This window comes from Heteronotia binoei, chromosome 21 (genome assembly GCF_032191835.1).
Source record: "Heteronotia binoei isolate CCM8104 ecotype False Entrance Well chromosome 21, APGP_CSIRO_Hbin_v1, whole genome shotgun sequence".
In the NCBI taxonomy this organism is placed as follows: Eukaryota; Metazoa; Chordata; class Lepidosauria; order Squamata; family Gekkonidae; genus Heteronotia; species Heteronotia binoei.
Window position 1 is genome coordinate 158,091,314 of NC_083243.1, and position 22,903 is coordinate 158,114,216.

Consider the following 22,903-nt stretch of genomic DNA (forward strand, 5'->3'; position numbering starts at 1 on the left):
TTATAATTTGTTAGTGAGTGTTTGCTGAGGTTCTTGACTGAGAACTTTGAGGAGCTGAATCTGCTGACCTGATCTTTGACACGCAAACAACTATGAATAAATGGCATCAGGTTCTACTATTCTAAATAGCTCATGTTGTCCCTATGCACATTATTGCAAACATGTTTTTGATAGTAATAAATACATTAAAGACATTGGTATTTGCATGACAATGGAATCTGTTGTGTTTAGTTGCATAGATACGGTTTAACAAAACTTCCTGTGGTAAAATATATTTGTGAAATTGCTCATACCTCATTAGAGACCTACTTTTATTATTAGAAGCTCATTGTATAGGCAGAAGATTCTTATCCCCCAAAGCAGATAGTTTTGCTCTAATTGAGCTTGAAGTGATTCCAGTAGGCCACACAATATTATGTCAGGATTGATTAATAGCAGCACAGTGCAGATGACAGTTTCCAGCTGTTGCACATAATTACAGATTTTACAGTACAACTTTTAAGAAACCAAAAATGAACTTCAAGCAATGTGTGGTAGGTAGGGCTGAGAGAGCTCTCCAAGAACTGCTCTTGAGAGAGCAGCTCTTTCAAGAACTGTGACTGATCCAAGGCCATTCCAGCAGCTGCAAGTGGGGGAATCAACCCCAGTTCTCCCAGCTTAGAGTTCATGCACTTCACCACTACAACAAACTGGCTTAGCATCAGCTCCAATTGCTGTCTGAGCCTCTCCCAAATTGTCTGTGTCCTCAAACCCTTCCAGGAAACCACCAGCATGCTCGATGTCCATACAGTCAGCAAGTCATCCCCCTGATTTGAGGGCTAGATTGGGAGTTGGCCTCAGCACTAGAGCTGGGCCCTGAGAGATGGCTGTTCTCCATGGGTCTTAGCAGAGAAGTTGCAGGTGGGCATCACCACTAGGTTGCACCCTCTTTGCAAGGAAGAGGAGTGCAGGCTGGCCTGTATCTGTGACCCGAAGATAAATGGTAGCACTGCTCCCTGGAGTGCAGAGCTTATGCAATGTAAGCATGAGCTCTGCAGAGGCTACAGGCCATGGTCAGAGGGAACAGCGGGTGGAAGAGGCTAGGGAAGAGGGGGAGGAACTGCAGCCCAGCTCCTCAGCCTCAAAGAGCCCAATCAGGAAGAAGCTCCTCTGCTGGTTGTCAATAGTGAACTAGGAGGTCAGTGGCAGGGATGCCAGTTGTGCAATGATGGAGGACCTGGCAGAGGTGATAGAGAGGGAGTACCTCATCAAGTCCCCTGAGTCCATCAACACCAGTCTCCTGGAGTACTGGGCATGCAAGGCTCAGCTGTCATCTTCCTTGAACACTCTTGCATGGCCATGAGATTCCTCTCCTGCCCTCCCACCAATGTCCAGAGACATTCTCATCCCTCAGTGTGAGCAGAAAGACTCGCTGCCTCAGAGCCCTGGGGGTCCATCTAACACCCAAACCCCAGCAGGGGAGAGGTTTTCACAATCAGGAATAAATTGTGCTCTGCTTTTAACAACTTCGCCACCTCTCTGTCTAACTACCAATAGCAGAGAGGCTGCGGAGCTGAGTCATGGGTATATATAGCATTCTGATTCCATAAAGCGGAATGGGAATTCTTGTTACTGGCAGCCAACAGTGCCTGTTAAGCTTTGGAGGGCCCCTACTGATGTTTCCAAGGCTGGATAATTCTGCCCCCCCCTCCTGTCGCTTTGAAGTTTGGCAAACATTTTAATTGAGTAGAGAAAGTCTGTCTGGAAATGTATCCATTCACAAACTACCATGAACAGCTTGAAATTAGTTGTTGTAGGATTTCCGGGCTGTATGGCCGTAGTCTTGGCATTGAGTGACCTGATGTTTCACCTACCTCCTTCTCACTTTGACCCAGAAAGAGCTCCAGTTTTCTGGGTTATACCTCTGAGGATGCCAGTCACAGTTGCTGGTGAAACGTCAGGTCTCACAATGCCAAGACCACGGCCATACAGCCCAGAAAATCTACATCAACTAATAAACTCTGGCCATGAAAGCCTTCGACAACATAACAGCTTGAAAATTGGTGGAAGTTTGTGCTGGTTGCCCTGCCAGAAACTTTGCTTCTTGAACCATAAACTCCCAAAATTTGTCACAAACTTCAATTTGTGAATCAGTTTAAGCCCATCCATACTCCTTATCAGTGATATATAGAAATATTAGGTGGTGGTTGGGAAAGTGCTGCCTAGCTGGTGCTGTTGTGGATTTGTGAGGCAGATATCAAGGAAGAGATTGCTTAGCTTGAAAGGGAAGCTTTGCCTGACCCTCTACAAGTACAGCTTCCTGAAGTATAGAAAAAGAGTTCTTGAAGAGCCATGGTACAAGGAGAGATCTGTGCATTGTACGCAGGCCCGGTGCTAGGGGTGCCTGCACCCATAGGCTGAACCCTGATCCTCCGCCCCCCATCATGATTGCCACGCCTCCCTGGACTTTGCCAAGGCCTCCCGAGCCTCGGCAGAGTCCAGAAGGCAGTGGGCGTGCTCAGAGCCAGCTACACGTGCCCTCCTGGACTTTGCAAAGGCCTCCTGAGCCTCGGGAAGCCTCGGCAGAGTCCAGAAGGCAGCAGGCGCGCTCAGAGCTGGCTCTGAGCACGCTGCACACGCCCCCCCCGACTTTGCAGAGGCCTTTCGAGCTTCGGGAAGCCTCGGCAGAGTCTGATAGGCAGCGGGCGTGCTCAGAGTCACACCTCCCCCCCACCTTGCGACACCAGCGGGTGTGGGAAGGCAGATGGCAGCAGGCATGGGGAGGCGGATGGCAGCGGGCGCGGGGAGAGGCTTCCTACTTAGCCTAATCCCACACGCCGGCCCTGATTGTATTGTTGAATTAAAGAGAATGGTGTAAACTGTTTTTTTAAAATCCCCTTCTAAATGTACCTTCCTGGAAGTGCCTGTTTCCCTTAGATCCATATGGTTCATTGAGATTTTTAGGAGCCATCTCGGAGGAGCAGCCACGGCAAGCGGAGAAGAGGCGGCAGTGGCGCGGCGGCCTCGCCCGCTCCACCTCTGGGGTGGAATCGGAGGGGCGGTGGAGGCGGGCCAGGGGCGTGGCGAGCTGCGAGTCCGGGTCCTAGAAAAGCCCGGATTTGCGGCTCGCCATGCTCCTGGCCTGCCTCGTCCTCCCCTGCGCTGCTGCCGCCTCTTGGCTGCTCCTCCAAGATGGGCTCAGCCTGGGCCCATCTCGGAGGAGCAGCTGCGGTGGGCGGGGAGGGGGCGGCAGCGGGGCGGCAGCCTCACCCGCTCTGAGACGGGGCGGCTCGCCACGCTCCCCGGCGCCATTTCCCCCCTCCCCCCTAGCTCCACCCCAGTGTCTCCTGGCTCCACCCCCAAAGTCCCCAGATATTTCTGGGGTTGGACTTGGCAACCCTAGGTGAGGAATTTCATTTGCTGCTTAAAGCATAAAAGGTATTACTTCATTAAAACCTTGTGGCTAAGAAGAAGCAACATATCCAAAAGAAGCAAAAAACAGAGTGAGGAACTACAAGTAGGCCCTGGCCTATTCCACTCCAGTTTCTCACAACCAAAATGAGAAATGACAGAAGCAATGTGAATGATCAGAGAATAAAAACGCCACTTGTCAAAGCTGAAATGTGTGTAAGTTTTATTACTCAAGAAGAAACAGGTACACAGGGAATTAGTTTTACTTTATATCAAATTAGAGGCCTACAGACACTATACAGAACATTATGCCCGTAGAAAAAGATGCTTGATAATATGAAGGCCTGTAAGCATAACTGATCAGCAAAGTACTAAAAATGTAAGCATTAGAGTTCATTTTATAAATAAAAATGGATATATGTATATATCATTGCCTTTTTAAAGATCCTTGGAGCATGTCTATTAATATTTTAATTTTGCAAACACAAAGCTGTGGTGACTATTAAATTTTCATACAGTAAAGAGAATATTTGGTTAGACAAAGATGTTTTGGTTGTTCCAAGGACAAGGTGGGAGGTGTTAAATAACATTACATGATTTTGAACAAATTTAAAAAGTGGCTTCAAAAATTGAGAAAGGAGAAACAGAGGATATTATTTTACTTATGTCAAGAACTTTGCACCAGTGAATGAGGGCTGTGAACTTCTGAATCTTCTCAATTCCGAAATAGTAATATTTTGGATTTTTTAAAATGTAAGTTTCATTACTTTGAGGGACACCTGGATCTCTATTGAATGAAAAATAGTTGAAAGCTAAAGAAACACAAATGTAAACAGTTGTATAAATCATATCCTCTACTTGGTGGTTGATTTTAGCTGCTTTGGTATGTAGTGGGTTCTTTATCACAGGATAGAGTCTTCATCTCTTCCCCTTGGTTATTGTGGGGTTGTGGCTTCTGGGATGCATGCAGTCATGCACTGACACTCGTCCACATAGATGTAGTCATAATTGATGGTTCTACCATCCTTGCATGTCAAAGACACCTCTTTCTTGTGACTCTTGAGTTCCTGGCAGCAGGTACACTTGTGCTGCATTGTCCTTGCCTCAGCAGAATACCTGTCCGATTGAAGAATACAGTGTTAGATGCCTACCATAAAAAGCAATTTTACTACAAAGGTTCACTGCTGCATCTTACTATCCCCATCTTAGATCTACTGTTACTTTTTACATGAGTTCTTACCACAGGGACTTACAGCCATACTACAACTGCAAGTCCCAGTGGCAACTCTCCAGTGAATACTCTTCCCCTAGTCTTGGCTTCTGAAAACAACATGAAGGGGGCAGGAGCCCCACCTTGCAGTCCTGATCAGAATTTCGCCCATCTGTGCTTTTTACACAGGAGTTGCAAACAAATGTAAAACGTCACATGGCCCTCAATGCTATTGAAAGCAAAAAGTACTACTCTAAATGGTAGAAGAAACAGAGTTTGGTAGTGGGTTGACTTCAAAGAGAGCACTGATGCTGTTGGTATATGTTTCATATAATCCACTCTTGTTTTTAATTTTTAAGTGTTATGAGCAATTTAGTCCATACGTTATTAAATCTATGCAGAATACAAAATAACTAGGAAGGAAATAGGGATACATTCACATAGTAACTTTAAAGGTTTATGTTTTAATTCAAAACCAGGTGTGAGAGACATTGTTTGGGAAAGTAAAAGTACAATTGAGTTTGTCATTCTCTTATCACATCTTTCCATGCATAAGCACCTTCCATGTAGAGTCCCAAGATCTGTCATGTGGCTGGATGGGAGATCAGAGTGGTATGTGCATGAAAACCCTGTAGCTTGTTGGTCTGGATGCATGAAATTAGAACTGTTAAACAGAGAAGTATCTAAACTAGAACAGTCATCTGATATTTTCTCAGTATTTGCTAGTGTAAAAGAGTAGAATTGGAGCCATAGTACCACCTGAATACTACAACTGGAAACATATAGATGAATAGCAGGAAGGTATTAATAGATAGTGAAGCTTTTGACTGTGTGGATCATGAACAATTATGATTGTTTTTAAAAGAAAAGGGTATGCCACAACATCTCGTTGTTTTAATATGCAACCTGTTCTCTAGACAAGAGGTTACTGTTAGGACAGAATATGGAGAAACAGAATGGTTTTCAATTGGCAAAGGTGTCAGACAAGGGTGTATTTTATCTCCTTTTCTATATACAGAACATATAATAAGGAAAGCTCGATTAGATTCAGATGAAGGTGAAGTGAAAATTAGGATATGCAGACCACATTACTGGCAGTATTAATTATTTTATGATATTGTGTGTTATATAGCCAAGAAATCTGAAGATTGTCTAGCAGCCTTAAGTTCTAACACTTTTTAGCATTATTCTTCACCAGGTGGCACGCTAGACTTATTTAGAGGGCTTGAGAGAGCTCTGAGATAACTGACTGACCCAAGGTCAGCCAGCTGGCTCCCTGTGGAGGAGTGCAGAATCAAACCTAGTTCTTCAGATTAGAGTACGTGACTTTTAACCACTACACCACACTAGCTCTATTACAGGCAGAAAACAGTGAAGATTTGAAATTACTCCTGATGAAGGTTGAAGCAGAAAGTACCAAAGCAGGATTGCAGCTGAACAGTACGAAGATAAAAAGTAATGACTACTGGGAAATTACACAACTTTCAGGTTAATAGTGAAGAAACTAAAATTGTTCAAGAATTTCTATTCCTTTGATACGTTATTAACCAAAAGGGAGAATGCAACTATGAAATCAGAAGGCAATTGAGACTGGGAAGGATAGCCATGAAGGACCTAGAAAAGATTTTTAAGTGTGTGCTGTTAGCAATCAAGATAGTTCTTGCCATAGTATTCCTCATGTATGGGTGTGAAAGTTGGACAATGAAGAAAGCTGAGAGGAAGAAAGTTAATTCATTTGAAATGTGGTGTTGGAGGAGAGTTTTATGGATACCATGGAGTGCCAAAAAGACAAATAAGTGGGTTCTAGATCAATCAAGCCTGAACTCTCCCTAGAAGCTAAAAGAACCCAACTTTGATCACATCATGAGAAGACTGAAATCACTGGAAAAGACAATGATGCTAGGGAAAGTTGAAGGCAGCAAGAAAAGAGGAAAACCCAACATAGAAGAAGACCCAACATGAGATGGAATGATTCAGTCAAGGAAACCACGGCCCTCCATTTGCAAGACCTCATCAAGGCTGTTAATGATAAAACATTTTGGAGGTCATTAATTCATAGGGTTGCCTAAGTCAGAAGCGAGAGCACTTCACACACACACACAAACACACACAAAACACTTACATGGAAGAACCAGGGCAGGCCCCTTCACAGTAGGTGAGTTCTACCAGCTCAGATGATGCGCAATCATTTTGCCGGATAAGAATTTGATTTGTTCGAACTTTACAGTTAGCTAAACGAAGAGAAGAAAGTGGTGAGGGAGCCAATTAATATGCATCCTATCTTGTCTTCATATTCACACATAAGCCTCGTGAGGAACTATATAAGTACATGGAAATGCACTGCAACCTTAATCCTCATATCTTCAGTAGTAGAAAATACTATATCTCAACTAAAAGAAAAGAGCTTTTTGAGCAATTATATTGTACTGCCCCACTTTAAAAGTCAATCGAACATGGAAAGGTTCAGCCAAACGTGGATTGGGGATGTTTCCAAAAGTGCTTTTCTCCATCCCAAAAAAATGGGTTGAAGAACCCTAAAATTCCCTTCTATTCATTAACAGAAAACTACTTTTATGAGTAGACAGTTATATCACATTCTATTATTTGTGAAGGGCAGATGAAAAGTTCTTAATCTTAACAGAGTGGAGTTGGGTTGAAACTCAGGTTGAGAATCATTTGGTTACTTCTTATAAAAAAATAACAAAACAACTGCTTTTTCTAGGAGATATGTATAACTTCACTTACTTTGTGGTTTGCATATTTCACAGCAGCCATCAGGGGTCAGTTCAGTTTCAGTCTTTGAAGCAGAAACAAGAAACAAGATCACTATCACTTTGAGAAGAAAAGGCAGCTTTCTAGTGCTGTGTTTGCATTGTATCAGCCTCAAACCTGCTATACAATGGATATGACATGAAAGCAAGGATTACAGATGCTGCTTAACATGGTCTGTTTTTAAAAGGATCGCTTATTGGCAAGTGCTGAAGTCTTTTCTCCATAGTAAGACATGCACTGGAAGTTAACTGCCATTCTCTGCTTCAGAACATAAATGCACCAGAAACTTGTCCTGTAAATGCATTTCTGTCACTGGAATGCCTGGGGGTGATTTTTTTGACAGCTGGTAAAGCTGATAAAGTGAAAGTATTGTCTTTGAATAATTGTTCTAGTGATTACATGATCTCTTTCTGTAAATTTATTGAAACAACATTCATTTTTCAGCTTCAACAGAGTAAGATCAGATATGGTAATGAACAAAGAATTAAACTTACAGGACCACACTCCTCTGGGTCAAAGATTGGGCATGTCCTTCTAGTATTGACCAAGAGTAGTTTATCATCCTCTTTCTCACATTCATAGTGGCTGCAGTTATTGCCTTCTGGCTGCCAAATATCACCAGGCTGTTGATATGAATTAAAAACACTATTTTGCATATTTGCAAACTCTAGCATAGCAAACTGTAAGCTTTAAAAATCTATTGCACATTCTCTAGTTTAGAGAATTTCCAACCCAGGTTTTAGCTATGATTCAGACATGGAAGATTCTTGTAGGTTTTATTCAATGTGGTTAGTTGTACAAAACATGATTACCTTGAGGACCTGAGTGATGCCATTAATATTGATGGTACAAGTCACCTGGACACACATTCCACAGCACTCTCCAGCCTTTACCTGGTACTCATAACCCTATTTGTGGAGAATAATAGTTAGTGCAGTGCCATATGTCATGATCAAATAAGAAAACAAGCACATTATATACAACTTCAGAACCTGACTTACCACTGGGCATTCTGTATTGCATTGAATTGGCTCACACTCCACAAAATTTGTCTTGGAGCCTGGGTCTGTTTCATTACCGCAGACACATGTTTCACAAGAGTCACTTGGAATGGATGTTCCAGGCTGGGAGAAGTTAAGGAATGGTTTATTACAAACCAATACAGCGTTATAAGAAATTTTATGAACAATAGATTAAATTATTGTCATGTGTTTTTAAACATACAGAGCACTCCGCAATGATTATATTAATTTAACTTTGTGAGAATGCCATAATATTTATAATATATATAACAGGAAGAGGACTCACAAGTACTTGGAGAACAAGGTAAATCCCACCTCCCTCTTCTACAGCTTTGGGTTTACCATTTCTGACTGGTTCCACCCACCCACCCACCCACCCCGCACTGACTTCACTTCTTGCCATCTCCTCCTCCTCCTGTAGGCATCTCTGCTGCCACTTCTTTGTTCTGACAGCACCTCAAGGACTAACAATGTTTATTTAAGAAGGAGCTTTCATCACAATCAGACTTTGCTTCTTCAGATGCATCTGTTAGTCCTGGTTAACTATCCAGCAGAAAGGACTGCCATTGAGCGCACTCCCAACAAACCAATCTCATACTTATAATGGGTGAATTAGTTTCTCTTGCATTTTTATTTTATGTCTGCTTCTCTCTGTAATCTTCCAGTATATTATGTCTGCTTCTCTCTGTAATCTTCCAGTATTTAACCATGATTAATGAATGTGCATATATGTTCATCTGAAGAAGAAGACCGCAGATTTATACCTCGCCCTTCTCTCTGAATCAAGAGTCTCAGAGCAGCTTACAATCTCCTTTATCTCCTTCCCCCATAACAGGCACCCTGTAAGGTGGGTGGGACTGAGAGAGCTCTCCCAGAAGCTGCCCTTTCAAGGACTACAAGAGCTATGGCTAACCCAAGACCACTCCAGCAGGTGCACATGGGGGAGTGAGGAATCAAACCTGGTTCTCCCAGATAGGAGTCTGTGCACTTAACCACTACACCAAACTGGCTCTCTGAGGAAGAAAGCTCTAATTCATACAAGTTCATAGAATGATAGAATTGGAAGGGACTTCCAGGGCCATCTAGTCCAACCCCCTGTACAATGCAGGAAACTCACAGACGCCTCCCCCCTAAGTTCATAGCGCCCCCCTAAGTTCTACCTAAGCTCACAGAATCATGCTGAAAATAACAAATGAACATGTGGTAATTCCAGAGAGGTAGTAGCATAGTAGCAAAATTACACAGAAATGGCATTTTAAAGACTAACATGGATGGGGTTGCGCACCCCTTGAAGGAAAAGGAACAGGTCTGTACTTTGGTGGTGCTCTGGACCTACTACTGGATAAGCAGCTTCAGCTGCTGAACCAGAGAAACTATGTTAGTCTTTCAGATGCCATTTCTGTGTAATTTTGCTACTATGCTACTACCTCTCTGGAATTACCACATGTTCATTTGTTATTTTGGTTTACAATCCACAAGGCTGTCAAAATCCAGCAGAATTTTTTGTGATTATCTTTTAAAACTAAAATTTTCCTGCACACCCAGTATTTTTTTTAACCAGGGTTTGTAGTAACCTAAATAATAGTCCCAGACTATTGCATGGGAACCAATCCTTGGGTATCAGATATAGTGGTAAACAAATACAGACTGGGTGGTTGAATCATATTGGACTGTCCAGCATCACTCAGTAGGTTTAGAAATGAGCAGAGATTTGAACGCAACTCTCCCTTTCCCCACTCACATACTAGATACTATCTTTAGAACCACTCTTGGTTTCCACACAGAGCTGCTTCACATATTATGTGGCAACTGTGTTTGCCAAAACTATAATAGTATTATGTAAGAGTTTCTCTCAGCATAGGAAGTGTGAAGATAGGGAAGCATGCCTAATTTTATCAACTTGCATCATCACCTGCTAATGGTGGCAGCTAAGGGGTAATATATAAAGGCACCCTTGTTGTGCCTTGCAAAGCAGCACCATTTCACAAACATTAGCAGGTGGTCATGTTTATCTTCATGTTGGGAAAAAAAATCACATGCTGTTGTCGTACAACAATCTGAGATGTTACCAATATGCGGATGACACTCAGCTGTATTCACACTTCTAGCCAATCTCAGGGAGGCTGTAGAAATCCGGAACTAGCGCCTGGAGGCAGTTTTGGAGTGAATGCAGACTAATTAACTGAGGTGCTACTGGTGAGTAGAAGGTTTGATCAAGGACTTAAAGTGTCACCCGTTCTGGATGGGGTTGCACACCCCTTGAAAGAAAAGGAACAGGTCTGTACTTTGGTGGTGCTCTGGACCTACTACTGGATAAGCAGCTTCAGCTGCTGAGCCAGCTGCAGGCCTTCCTGGGCAGAAAAGATCTGGATGCCCTGATAGTAGATTAGGCTACTGCAATGCACTGTACATGGGGCTGTCCTAGAAAAGTGTTCAGAAACTTCAGCTGGTGCAGAATGCTCAAACAAGATGTTGCATGGGTTGTAGACACCACGTCACTCCAGTCTTGGCCTATCTACAATGACTCCCAATTTGTTTCTGGACACATTTTAAGGTGCTGGTACTGACCTTTAAAGACCTATATGGCTTGGGACCAGCATACCTGAAGGATTGCCTTATGAACCCACTATAGTTATCTTCCAAGGCCATGCTTTGGGTGCCTTGCCTTCTGAGATTAGGTGGCTGGCAATCCAGGAGAGGGAATTCTCAGTCATGTCACCAGAACTGTGTAACTCTCCCCAGAGAGACTCGCCTGTGCCTTTGTCCCTTCTGTTGCTGTCTTCTGCCAGCAAGTGTAAACTTTATTTTTGGTTCATGTGGCATTCCCTCAGAGATCCCTCTTTCCTGTCTTCTGTTTTAATTATTTTTAATGGTTTTGTATGTACATTTCAGATTTGGTTTTAATTGTTGTAATGATATATTTTTGTTTAGTTTTAATGGTTTTTGTGACATGTTTTTATGTATGTTTTTATCTGTTAAGAACTTTGGTGGTCCTGATGATGACGGAAAGGCAGGGTATAAATCTTGTAAATAAGTTAATAAATAAATAATGACTAAGTGCCAAACTGCTTGGTCAGCTGGCAATCCTAATTGGAAAATTTATAGTAAGCATTCATTGGGGCCTCTGGCACATGTTCCTGAGTGTTTTGGTTGTGCATATCCTATGTATGTGTTCACTGTGGAAAACACTGGAGAAATAGCAATATAGCTCTGGTAAATATGATTGTTAAAGCAACTGTGAAGCAGCTCTGACATCTTAGCACAGTGATCTGCAATCTGGTGCCCAGCAATGGGTTTGCTGGTGCCCATTGTCTCTGTGACAAAGCATCTTTTCTCCAAGGGCGTTTTTGCACTGACCTTAATCGGCAGCGACGTCCCTCTTCACCGCGCAGGATCTGCGCGGATTTCGCACCAATTGCTGCGGAGCACCCGGAAGAGCCGCAAAGTCCCGCGGCTTTTGCGGCGCAAATGGAAACTGGTTTTTGGCGGTTTCCATTTGCGCCGCAAAAGCCGCGGGACTTTGCAGCTCTTCCGGGTGCTCCGCAGCAATTGGTGCGAAATCTGCGCAGATCCTGCGCGGTGAAGAGGGACATCGCTGCCGATTAAGGTCAGTGCGAAAACGCCCCAAATCAAAAAGGACAGTCTTGGCTTTTCCCAGGAAGCATCACCTTTGTGCCAACAGAAAACACCTATTCAGAAATAGTTGTTTCCATCATAAGAGGATACTTGGCTTGCGATTTCCCAGTATTTGGGGGGAACCTTACTGTGGTAGCTATTTTGTTGTAGCATCCACTACCTGGCCAAAAAATTCCAATACGACCGGGTACCTTTTACTTGTGAGACCAGGGCTACGATCCTAACTATCAACACATCTAATTCTCATTGTAGCCTAATCTGTGGAAATTTAAATCCGGAGACTGGAGTAATGAACAGAACATTCTCCAAATCGGAAAAACATCCCAAGTTTGAAGAAAAATCTGAAATTTAAAAGGAAATTTTGAGTGTTTAAATTTACCAAAATGATAAAAGGAGCACCTATAGCTTTTAAGAAACAGATAATCTTAGTGGCTGCTGCTGGGCAATAACAACAATATTGCTAGCCTTCAAGACTTTGTTTCTGTCAGTAAAAGGCAGGGCCCTTCGGAGGCTGTTTTGACTTTGATGGAAGACTCACTGGGACCACATCTTGCAGCAACCACCAAGCGACTTACTACCATGCGACTTGCATGATTCACCAGGGCTGGATTGCTTTCTGTTCAACAGCTTACATTTTGTAAAAGCCAGATTGGTGTAGTGGTTAGAGTTTTGGACTTGAATCTGGGAGACCCAGGTTTGAATCACCAGTCTGCCATGGAAGCTCACTGGGTAACCTTGGGCCTTTTATGCATTTTGAACTTCACTTACCTCACAATTGGAGAAGATAAATAAATTGGAGGAGAGGAGAATTACAAAAGCTGTTTTGGGTCCCCATTAAGAGAAAGGTGTGGTATAGATTAAGTAATAAACAATATAGCTGAAAAATGTGGGGGGTGGTGAGTAGGTTGGTGGGTGGGTGAGAAGGAGGGAAAGAGGCAGGGAAAGGTGAGGATAGCGGGGTTGCCAGATGAAGAGAGAAAGGGACAAGCATGGGAAGGGGGGTAAGGGGTAAATGTGGTCCCCTCCCCCAGATTTTGCAGGTTCTCTAGCATGCAACTAGACACAACAGGGGCATAGTTTTGCAGGTCCTCCAGTAGTATTTATATTTTCAAAAGTAAGCCCTATTTAACTCTGTGGGATTTTCAAAATAGTTAACATGTTGAGGATTAGGCTTTAAGGTATCTAGTCAATTAATCATATTCTATGGATCATGACAAACACCTATAAAAGATGCAGTACTTAGACAAAAGTCCAAAATCTGTAAAATGCCCTACCCCAAATTGCCATTATGGAAATGTAGTAAGAAAGACTAAATATCAATACTGAGAAAAATGAAAACAAACATCTAAATTGCCTTAATGTTTTACAAAAACACTGCATGTGGCAATAGAAGTTGTCTACAGGGCTTTTCTTCTTTTTTTAAAGCAGGAACTCCTTTGCATATTAGGCCACACACCCCTGATAGAGCCAATCCTCCTGGAGTTTACAGTAGGCCCTGTAAGCTCTTGGAGGATTGGCTACATCAGGGGTGTGTGGCCTAATATGCAAAGGAGTTTCTGCTACAAAAAAAGCCCTGGTTTTCTATAATTAATCATTTTCCAGAGTTAATGAAGCAACCATCCCTTTAAAATGGTTATTATATCATCTGCCCACTTGACCACTTATGTGTAGGTGGTTTAAACAGTTATCGTTTGCATTTCTACTCATTGTTGCCTACACAGAGAGATTGTTCCATTGTAGTATTCAAAAGGTGAAATAACAGACTTATGCTGGTCCCAAGCTTTGGAATACACCAAAGCCCATCTATGGTATGCATGTGAGTTAAAAATTCATCAATTCCTTTGAATATACCAGTGTACTTTATGTAATTTCTGTAAAAGGAACCTCATGCAAGATACAGGTTTTTAAACTTAATAAAATGTATCTGAAATCTCATACATGTGTTTTTTAAAAGCACTGAAAATAAGATTTTAAAAAATGTAAATAGTAATGCTTGTATTCTTACTTTATAAACTGTTCCATTGACCACACAGATATCTGGTATTGGTTCTGAAAAAAGAAGTAGCCAGTTATTTAACAATATTGGCGGGAGAAGATTTCAGACACAATTTTGAATTTTTGAATACACACACTGGTTTATTTTTTAAATAAACCTTTCATATTTAAGTGTTCCAGCTGGCTTGGCACCAGGGGTGTAGCCTAATATGCAAATTAGTTCCTGCTGGGCTTTTTCTACAAAAAAAAAGACCTGATGCGGAGTATGCAGAATTTAGGGATGCAAGCTTTCAGTTGGGAAATTCCTGGAGATTTGAGGGCAGAGCCCAGGGATGATGAGGCTTGTGAAGTGAGGGAGGTCAGTGGGTATAATGTCACAGGAGTACATCCTCCAAAGTAGCTATTTTCTCAGGGCAACTGATCTGTGTATTCTGGAGACAGTTTTAATGTCAGGAGATCTCCAGGCCCACTTGGAAACAGGCAACCCTAGGATAAACATTACATTTTAAGTGTGGTAAAAGTGATCTGAACAGATATTCTGCAATCTGCTTTCAGTTTCTAGATGGCATTTCACTTCTACCATTCATGCAACATAAACCCATCTATATTTGCTCCAAAAGAATTCAATGGGACATACTGAAAATTCAAAGAAAACAATGGTAATATTAGATTCTTACATCTACCTTCATCATAAATTTATTCTCACTTCTTCCATGTTTTCCTCTCTTTCTGTATTAGTTTTGGAATGTGTGCTTAATAAAAGTGTAAATCAGAAGCATTTGAACTTACCACACAGGAAGGTGACACAGCAGTCTCCTTCAAAAAGGATGGAGACTAACTGGTGTCCAGGTTCACATGACTTCTTCTGATTGGAACAGGCACTATTATTGCATACTGTGGAAAAATTAAGAAGAAAGATGAATAAAAAAAGCTAGCATTCCAATAAGACCTGACCCATTAGGCAATACAAAAAAAATTGCAAACATTTTACTTAAATGCTCTTTTAAAGTGTAGCTGATTTGCAGGGCTTTTTTTGAGCAGGAATGCACAGGAATACAGTTCTGGCTGGCTTGGTGGCAGGGGGTGTGGCCTAATATGCAAATGAATTTCTGCTGGGCTTTTTCTACAAAAAGTCCTATGTGAACAATGATGCCATCAGGGGGTGTGGCCTAACATGCAAATAAGTTCCTGCTGGGCTTTTTCTACCAAAAAAAGCCCTGCTGATTTGGTTTTCTAGTTCTGAGGATGTGAGAGGATGGTGGCCTCCATGGGCCATGTGTGGCTTACCATACAAACACTGAATAGGGACTGTCTGGCACCAGTAAAGGAACAGTAAAGGGTATGGAAATAGTTGCAAAAAATCTGCAAAAATTGTGTTAAAATGAGAGTCCTCAGGTTGCTAAAGAACTGGTGTTCTAAGGGAACATGATATTTTTTAAATTCTGTTTTTATTTTAATTATCCAACATTCTCAACATATTAAAGCAGTAAAGCATATCAAGCAGCAATTAATCTCACATTTAAAACCCATCCCCAAATTCAAAGTTCATCATAAATCTTCCTAGGATCAGTATATTTTATATCTAATCATTATCTTTATAGCTAATTTAATAATTTACTACAGTCCTTATATTCTTATATATAAAGTGCACCACATGGTTATAAATTACACTTAGTTATGCTTGCACAAATACAGCCAAGCAATGAAAATGACAGAGGGTTCAATATTTTCCAAATGTGATGTATTTAAACATCCATAGCTTTCTTCAATAAATCTCTCAAATTCAAATAATTAGAAATATATCAGATTTTGGTAATATTTATTCTTAGGTAGGAACATGATATCTAGACAGCAAATCATTTGTTACTAATGTTAAGATTAGCCATTCTCCCCCTTGATTCTGCTTTCAGTTTCAATGGTGAACTAGAAAACTGTTTTTTCAAAGGCAGCCCAATATTAGAAATCTGCTTGGGGTACAATGGTAGCTGACTTGTATATACCTATTTGTATATAGGGTTTAAACTAAAAACTGAGGGGTAAACTTTTGTTTATGGAGCCTCTCTGCTTCCAGGGGCATGGTCATGGATCCTACAAATCTCCTCAGCAAAACTCTGAAGCCTTCCTCCAGCCTAAGGAATCTTCCTCCCACAAAAGTGACTTTTTCAAAGCAGGAACTGCCTCTTAAGTTGGAAGAAGGCTGTTTAGGATGGAGGAAGACTTCAGACTTTGCTGAGCAGAGAGGTAGGATACATGTCACAGGCTGTTATAGAGGGATAAAAGGAGATTGTGGTGACTACATAAATGATTTCATTTTAGATGAGGTGAGCTTTGACTCACAACAGCTTAATGCTGGAATAGATTTTGTCACTGGACTTCTGTTTTATTTTGGTGCAAGAGACAAAAACAGTAGCCATCTGGAAGCATTTTAATAGCATGCTGACATATAGCTCTTTCTGACTGTTTCTACTACTGTGTAATATTTTGTTTACATTAATTGTGATATGGGCAGGGGGCTGGATTAGATTACCTGCATGGCTCTTTCTAACTCTGTGATTCTGTGATCCTATGATGCTGGTTATAAAAGTGAACACTTACTGCACTGAATTTCTGGACAGCATGGATCTTCTGGTGTCACCACAGAGACAGGCATGAATCCTTCTTTCTCACAAGCAAGTGTTTTCGGTGTTGGACAGGGCTGGGCCTTACACTGTACAGTCACAGACAATTGGTCGCAGGTACATTCTTGACAGTTGCTCCTCCATGTTGTACCAGGCTGGGAAAGAAAGTATGACTCAGGAACCTCTTTATTACAGCAATCTTATATTCTAATAGCAAAGTTGGCCAATCTTTGGATACTTAAATTTTGTGTAATATCAAATATTATTGCCCAAAGTATCAAACATAACTGATCACAAGCACGCTCTAACTTGAAGGAGGAGATGTGTTGGGTTTTCTTAAGCAGATAATAAAAAAAAAAAATAAAGCCAGCTTTTAAAAATGGCTCCAAAAATATCCTTATATCATATAGATTATAGAGCATTCTCAGTTTCACAATCCTTCCAGGCTTTTTTCTGGTACACATATGAACTGATTTAGCTGGAATGCAAGCAAGAGCTTCAATTATTCCCTTACACAGCTTGTTTGTTTTCCTTGTGGCCCTGGTGTACAATACATACAATTTTCACTATGCTTCCATTTCCATCATTTCTATGCACAGCCTGACTCTGTGGACCACATAGTGTTCTGGTAATTTCACTGGCTTAAACACTGGCACAGTCCCAGCACAGAACGTATTCTGGAACTTCCATCTCCTCCATTTGACTGTCATTTAGGGAGTGTTTGAGATGCAGCCTTTTCAGGTCATGTTTGCTTATTCTTCAAAAGCGCGCACACATTCTTAGCCTGGGTATGCTATTCATATGAGTGGATCCATGTGCTGTGTTAATAACAGGTACTGTCAAAGAAACTGATACAAAGAAATACTCTGAAAATGCACTGACCCTTTGACTGATGCTTTGACTCTTGCCCTTCAGTATGGTATCTTTGAACAGCTCCCTAATAAAATCTAGTGCTGATGACAGCTGCTGCTGTTGGTGTAAATGTATGAGCAGTAACAGAAGGGTAAACTCATACTGGGATGATTAAGTGGTCTTTTCTGGATCCCCATGTGATTGTGCTGGCAATAGTCTAGGTTTAGGAGCAATCAGTGGTCTAGGTCTAGGAGCAATAGCAAAATACTCACCATTTTGGGGAATCCATCTGGCCCAATGCAGACTGAAAGAAATAAAGAGACAAGAATTCACACTGGTTCCAATTGCATATTCAGGTGTATTATGTTGATTTAACTTTACAATATAGACTTCAAAATGTTTAATTGCGCTACTTCTTTTAGCCCCAAGTGCTCACAATCTGCTTTTTTCATTGCCAATACAAATGTTTTCTGTACAACAAGAAGTAAAAATAGCATATCTTATCAGTAGCCTTTTGTAACCTTCTCCATGTCTTGCTCTACTTCAATTAAGGATGTGTACAGAAATTTACTTGAAACCATATTTACTATTTCAAAGTGGAGCAATTTCAAGAGGGAAACTTACTGCATAGTGAATTTAGGTATAAAGGCTTGGATTCTACAAATTCATGGAAGCGATTTTTTCCCTACCTTACTCTGCACCCAGCCGCCTTCTTTGACTGTGAAAAGGCCCAGCAAGGTTTGGGGACCCTCATAGACAAAAAGCCATGGAGAAATAAGGGCTGCTGTGAAGAGCCTTATATCTTCCACAGGAGTAGCATCAGTTGGCACAACAGACAGGGGGAGAGTGATGGATTCTCCCTCTTCCATGAGGCCCTCTGTGCCATGTGGCTTCTTTTCCTCAACAGTCCTCTAACTACAGGCAATCCCTTTCTCAGTCACAGGGCTGCTAAAGGAAAGTGAAAGCAAGGTACATCTACCAGATCCAACTTAAAATGCTTTTTATATTATTCTGTATATATGTGCCTCCCTAAGGTGAAATCAAGAGATACAAGTACGTGAACGCATTGTTCAATTACAATGCATAAATTTTCCATAATGATAACACTTGATTTGATCAGATGAAAGTGTGCTTATGAGTAACAGAAAAAAAACAAGGAAATGGATTCTTAGAGAGGTACATCTTCATCTTTGTATAAAATGTTGTAAACTGGTTTATCTAAATCATAAAACTGCCAGACTGGAAAATGAGCTATAGTTACAATTGCAATCTGGAACACAGGTGTCGGTGTATGAATTGACCAGAATTTGGTTCGCAGGGCAGAAGCATCCTTCAGTAACATGCTCAGTAATATTATTAGCTTTTCTGTAAGAAAAGAAGATGTAGATCAGAGGTGGCTAAGGTATAGATAAGGGAGGAGGGAGGAGGTGGAAAGAAAGCAACTTTAAATATATTATCCAAACTGCCAGCTGACTTGGCTTGAAGTAATGATTTAAAAAGAAAAATGCCTTCTCCAAGCTAGCCAATGGGGCGGTGAGTGTTTCAAGAGCCACACAATCAGTGTTCCCTCTAAGCTGAGTTAGCATGAGCTAGCTCACAGATTTTTAGCCTCCAGCTGACACATTTTGGTCTTATCTCAGGAAAAATTGCCCCAAAGCACGATAATTTATGCAGCAGCTTACAACTTTAATGCCAGTAGCTCACAATTTTAATGCCAGTAGCTCACAAAGTAGAATTTTTGCTCACAAGACTCTGCAGCTTAGAGGGAACACTGCACACAATATGTGGAAGAGCCTGGTATAAATGTTTCCATATGTATAATCAAAAGTTTTTGTAGCAATATTGTATATGAAATATAAATATCAAGAAAATAACATTTTTCAATGCATTCTGAATACACAAAAGACAACAGGCTTTTTCAGAATGACCCCCCCCCCTTCCCCGGTTCTTAAAATAACAGGAGTCTTCAGGCATCTGAAAGTCTAACAAAATTTTATTCCAGCATAAGCTTTCATAGACCAGAGCCCAACTTCTTGAATTCACAAAAGCTTATGCAGGAATACAATTTTGTTAGCGTTTAAGGTGCCATAAGATTCCTGTTTATTTCTGTTATAGCAGACTAACACAGCTACACTTCAGGAATCTGTTCTTGAATGACGCCTGTATATATACAGGGCAGTTTATTTCCCACTACTGAGGAATCATAATAGGAGGCCACCAGTTTAAATAGCAATGGTTCATATGGTCAATACTTTGGAAGAAGCCCTATGAAATATTAGGGAGTAGGACAAACTTGAAATTGTTTAGATGTAATGCCAGGATGAATGAATAACATTAAACATGCATGCCACATGTGTCCTTGCAGAGAAAACATGGAATTTCCTTGACCATTCAAACAAATAGCCTGTCAGGCCACTCTGATGAAGCTGGGAATGGTAAAAGAATGTTGCGGAGGTGGGCGGGGGGACTGTTGAAAGAGTTGTCTTCATCTATTTTATAAAGTTATCCAATGAAAACCATCAAGGTTCACAATGCCTGAACTAGAAGGACCAGAGCAGCACTGGGCAATGTGGGTTGCCAGTTGGCAACCATAACTGGTTGAAAGTTGTTGGACCAACGTTTTATCCAAGATTACTGTAACCCTGAAAGTCTCTGGAAGTGAACAGCAGATAGCCATTTCATGCTCTAAATAAGACATGCTCTGGAACCTTGTCTCAAAAAGGAACAACAGCAGTTATGTTCTACAAAACTGCAATAAGAGGCATAATAGTCTTGGCAACCAATATTTTAGGATAAAGATACCTATTTTCCTCATAGTATAAGGTAGGTCTGAAAGATCTTCCAACAAATAATGTAGTTAGCCAAAAATTTAAAGTGGCTAGAAACCTAGTTTTCTTGGTTACTTGAAAATTACAGGTAATCAACTTGGCTATCCATACTAATACACAAAGCTTCCCTTTGTAACAAATGCAAAATGACACTGTCCACTGCTGTCATATTTGGGACCAAACTCAGGACATCAAAGAATAAGCACATCTGCAGTATTATGATAACTGCAAATACTTTCCCTACTGGTTTCATGTTCAGAGGCAGACAAAATAAGCCAATTCATATGCATTCTTACAGAACTAATTATTTCATTTATGCATACCTATTATCACAGGTAGCAGGATAAACAGGACCACATGCTTCATATATCTTGCCTTCTGGGCAGGGGTAGGCTGTAGAGAAGAAAATAAAACATATCATAAAGAAGCAAAAGAAAATGTATCCAGTATGGTCCTTCTGATTGTTCACATTTAGAATCTGATGATGACTGACACATAAATATGCAAACTCCCTTATGCTATCAATTTATTGGAATATAAAAATATTCTGTCTTGTGTAAAAATTGCAATTGTTAAAAAGTTGTTTTTAATTTTAAAAGAAAAGCACAGGAATTGTATATAAGGGAAAAGAATGAGTTGTGGTTTCTGTAGATATTATTCAAAGCAGGAGACAGAGTATCCTTGAAACTGTTTTAGAACATTCTCAGAATATTTACAATACTGAAATAGTACATTTTTCAGCAAAATCAGTTTTCAACATATTCTTCCACAATATTTTTGGAAATTTGGAAGAATATTCTATGCAAGCAGATAACACTGAAATTTTAGAGATTCGATATGTAGTTATATCTTATCTGACTAACATTGTTACTCCATTTTTTTTTTAAATCAAGCTCAGCTGAAATAAAAATAATTTTTAAAAGCCCTGGAATGTACTGCATGCAAGGAGAAGCCAGTTATCTCTTCTGATTGTTTATACTTCTATTAAATGTTGCTCTGGAGCAGGGGTCCTCAAACTACAGCCCGCGGGCCAGATGCGGCCCGCTGGGTTATGGCAAAATCAGACCGGAAGTGACGTTCGACCTAAACTCACATTAGCAACGCACACTTCCGGCACTGGGCTGAGGTGGCGGAGACAGAGTGTGAGGTGATACCAAGGTGAGGTGAGTTCCCAGGCTGGGGTGTGTGGTGTGGGGAAGGGAGAGAGATGCAGAAGACAGAGAACTGACGGCCCGCAGCCTTGTACAGTAACGGCAGTCCGGCCCTCCAACAGTCTGAGGGACAGTGAACTGGCCCCCTATTTAAAAAGTTTGAGGACCCCTGCTCTGGAGAGTCCCTTGACTTTAAGAAAGTGATTCTGTGGGAACATAAGGGGGCTATGGCAGGAAAAGGGCCTGAAAATCCTTGGCATATGCAGCATCCCAATCTATAAATGGGCATAATTAAAGTTCTCCACAAGCTACACTATCAGTGCAATCCTTCTAACCCCATTGACTTCCAGTATTTTAGACAGGTTCCCTCAGAAGTTCAAAGAGGCCTGGGGGTTTCTAATTTTGATGCTCATAGCCATAATAAAAAATAAAACTGATGACACAAAAAACAAAATAAGGCAAGGAAAACTGATGTCATCCATGAATTTTGATCATCTATTTCCCAGTCTCCATATCCAACAGCAATAAACATACATTGGAAGAAATTGAATTGATGCAAACTAAACACAGCCCAAAAGATTTACTAATCAACCCATTTTTGAACAAACACGCCTAAAATTAAGATAAATTGCACTCCAAATTAGCACCTGACTTCTCCCCTATGCAAACCTTTACAGACAAAAAATTTGTCCTATGTGGTATAACACAAAATCATATGAATTATGGAAACTACTACATGAATTACACAGAGTTAATTATATGTCTAAACACAGAGTTTTACCAAAAATGCAAAGTCCTTCAAGAAAAAGCATCAGGTTTTAAGATTCCATGGTTTCTAAATTTTCAAATTCAATATCTGTTCTGCACCATGTATTTTAGGAAACAAATCAGTAGGGAATGAACTAATTTTGAAAGACAGATACTATCTCCCCCCCACCATGTAAAGTCTATCCACTACATGTTTTTAGATTCCTACAAATCACCTTCCTATACCTATAAATGGGAACAAGATATAAGGATAACCACAGAACCTAAACCTTTGATCAAGCTCACCTTTTAGTTCTTTATCTAACAACATAAGAGAGATGCTTTATAAACTACTGCCTAGATAGTATCTTACAGAAGTGGGATTCCAACACATTTATAGATCATCCTCAGAGCTTTGCTGCAGAAGATGAGGAGAGAATGCTATGAACTATCATTGCCAAATGGTGGCAATGTAGAAAAACAAGAACCTTTGGAAGGCTCAGCTAGGTATTGCATGAGAAAAAGTATAGGACATTCCATTCCAACTCAACCAAGAACAATAATTCTAGAATACATTGAAAATAGTTAAATAATACCAGTCAAGAAGGAATTAATAAATGTATTGTTGACTGCAACCAAAATACAAATTGCACACAGATGCAAGAAAACTTCTTACCATTTT

At 40.8% G+C, this 22,903-nt stretch overlaps 1 protein-coding gene across 1 annotated transcript in view; it reads right to left on the bottom strand.

The window, feature by feature from the left end:
* Positions 1-4,180: 4,180 nt before the first annotated feature.
* The window catches only part of LOC132589218 (mucin-5B-like), an 89,122-nt gene continuing 70,399 nt past the window's right edge, over positions 4,181-22,903 (bottom strand). The window contains exons 40-51 of the mRNA XM_060261904.1: positions 20,647-20,716; positions 18,757-18,860; positions 17,768-17,799; positions 16,621-16,798; positions 14,815-14,919; positions 14,036-14,079; positions 8,374-8,496; positions 8,185-8,280; positions 7,867-7,995; positions 7,346-7,397; positions 6,723-6,831; positions 4,181-4,506 (exon numbers count right to left, since the gene is read on the bottom strand). Of these exons, the coding sequence (XP_060117887.1) occupies positions 4,326-4,506; positions 6,723-6,831; positions 7,346-7,397; positions 7,867-7,995; positions 8,185-8,280; positions 8,374-8,496; positions 14,036-14,079; positions 14,815-14,919; positions 16,621-16,798; positions 17,768-17,799; positions 18,757-18,860; positions 20,647-20,716 (1,223 nt within the window). The 3' untranslated portion in view covers positions 4,181-4,325. The remainder of the gene's footprint in view (positions 4,507-6,722; positions 6,832-7,345; positions 7,398-7,866; positions 7,996-8,184; positions 8,281-8,373; positions 8,497-14,035; positions 14,080-14,814; positions 14,920-16,620; positions 16,799-17,767; positions 17,800-18,756; positions 18,861-20,646; positions 20,717-22,903) is intronic.